Source organism: Anneissia japonica, unplaced genomic scaffold (assembly GCF_011630105.1).
Source record: "Anneissia japonica isolate Jap-2015-1 unplaced genomic scaffold, ASM1163010v1 scaffold287923_len1623670_cov205, whole genome shotgun sequence".
NCBI lineage: Eukaryota > Metazoa > Echinodermata > Crinoidea > Comatulida > Comatulidae > Anneissia > Anneissia japonica.
In genome coordinates this window covers 853784-856112 of record NW_022721637.1, presented here as the reverse complement: position 1 = coordinate 856112, position 2329 = coordinate 853784, and the positions used below count along the sequence as shown (strand labels likewise).

General features: G+C 34.1%; 1 protein-coding gene across 1 annotated transcript in view; it reads left to right on the top strand.

Moving 5' to 3' along the window:
- LOC117111651 (estradiol 17-beta-dehydrogenase 1-like) overlaps positions 1-2323 on the top strand; it is an 8557-nt gene extending 6234 nt beyond the window's left edge. Inside the window, exons 4-5 of the mRNA XM_033254621.1 lie at positions 610-703; positions 1539-2323. Of these exons, the coding sequence (XP_033110512.1) occupies positions 610-703; positions 1539-1875 (431 nt within the window). The 3' untranslated portion in view covers positions 1876-2323. The remainder of the gene's footprint in view (positions 1-609; positions 704-1538) is intronic.
- The last annotated feature ends 6 nt before the right edge of the window (positions 2324-2329 follow it).

Genomic DNA, 2329 nt, shown 5'->3' with positions numbered 1-2329 from the left:
GTATATTCCTTTGGGTTTCTTTTTCATAAATTGCGCTGTTGAATATCTCTGGCTTACATTCTTTATTTCAAAATGTCCTCATCCAAAAGGGAGTGATCTTCAACCTCACTTATCACAATAAAGCGCTGGATGTCACTCTATTGTTTTTATGGGTCAGAGGGAGTTTATTTTGGTCGTGAGAAACATTCCAGCAATTTACAAGATTTTTTAGCCCATAACGTATTGGTGTCAAGCATGCTAACCACGAAGCTACTACACATCATGATGATGATGATGATGATGATGATGATGATGATGATGATGATGATGATGTTGATGATGATGAAGAAGATGATAACGATGACAGTACCATCGTAAATGATGATACGAGAGTTATTCTGTATGTTGTACCATGGAAGTTATATCAATAGGCTAAAAAAAAAACAATTGATAGTTGCCTACGCAAATCACAAGTTAGTCATGATCTGAGAGAACATGCTGACCCCGGAGTAAATGTCAAAAAGATTGTTGTATTGCTTTATGTTCATGATTATTAAATGTTGTCATATGAAACTTTCTACTGGGGTTGTGCGCCACATAAGCGCTCTGATCATACTTAATATTTTACAGGTTATCCGTTTAATGACGCTTACTGTGCTTCGAAATTTGCAATTGAAGGCTTCAGCGAATCCTTAGCACCAGCACTAAAACTTCATAACATTCAGTAAGTTCTGATATTTTTCTGACTTCCTCCATTAAGTCTTAAGCTGCATTCACATCAGATTCGAACCGAAAAGCGCTGAACGACTCGATTTTTCCTAATCAAGTTCGGTAAGCCTTCCGATCCCAAAATTCGGATTCGGTGTGAATGCAACTTTAAGGCGGCCGGCCGCTCACTACTCAGAGAAGCCGAGTTGTACGACGCAATGAGTGCCCGGCTTTAGTTGGAAATGGTTTGGAGTAGCGGGAACGGTTTGGTTTCCCACGCACCCCCTCCAAAAATTACTCGCGCCCCACACCCCAGTCGCCCCAAAAAAATCATGGTCAAGTTGTCAAAAATCACCTTATTTTGCAAATTATCGTCCCTCAACTGATCATCGACTGGCCTTGTGCGAACGGCACACCTGCACGAACGTGATTGCGCCCCGTGTCGGTCCACCGCATTTCCATCTCTGCTGCCTACATTAGACGATATTTTCCGTCAGTCACTGACAAAAATTTATCATGCGCGTGATATATTATATTACGTTAAGAGGCCGATTGATTTATCATCGATGATCGATAACAAAATAACCTCTCATATAATAGCCTATGCCCTACAACTATCATTGGCATCTATATTATTATTACTACATTATTATTATTATTATTATTATTATTATTATTATTATTATTATTATTATTATTATTATTATTATTATTATTATCATTATTATCATTATTATTATTATTATTATTATTTCTATTATTATTATTATTATTATTATTATTATTATTATTATTATTATTATTATTATTATTTTGTAGTTACCTTTGTTGTTTTTATTGTATCCCCACAGTATGTGTCTGATAGAGCCCGGTTTCGTTTCTACTAACTTCGTAGCGAGCGCAATGGCGCTGAATACCGTTAACGGCAAGACGGAGGATGACGACGTAACTGATGACGTTTCACAACAACAGTTCGATACGTTTTTTAACAATGTATTCAAAGAAACTAGCCAGATTTCGGAAAGTGCAGAAGAGGTAGCAGATGTTATTAAAGATGTGCTGGCCAAAGATGAGAAGCATTTACGATATCAGACAAGTGAATATACAAGGAAAGCCGCGGAGGCTAAAATGACAGATACAACTGGGGACGAGACTGTGTCAGCTATGATGAAATATTTTAATCAGTAAATTATGCTGTCGAAATTGATCTCGTTTATTTATATAATATTATGGTACTTGTCATTATATTATCATTATTATTTAAATTATTTTATTGATTAATAATACTATTTGTAATATTCTTGTTGATGTTGCTAGAGTCGTTGTAGTTGATTCCTTGAATTTATCATGAATACTTGATGTATGTATGTAGGCTAGGCCTATGTGTAGTATTATTACATATTTAAACATGTCTTATTTTAATAATGTAATTATAATCTTTGTATACGACTTGTAAATTTAATATTTATATCTTCCAATTTACTGCTTTCATTAACTTATGTGTATTTTTACGTAAATAATAGGCCTATATAATAATAATAATAATAATAATTATTATTATTGTTATTGTTGTTGTTTTTATTATTATCATAATCATCATCATCATTATTATTAACGTGGTATAGCCAGAGTAAAAGAACCA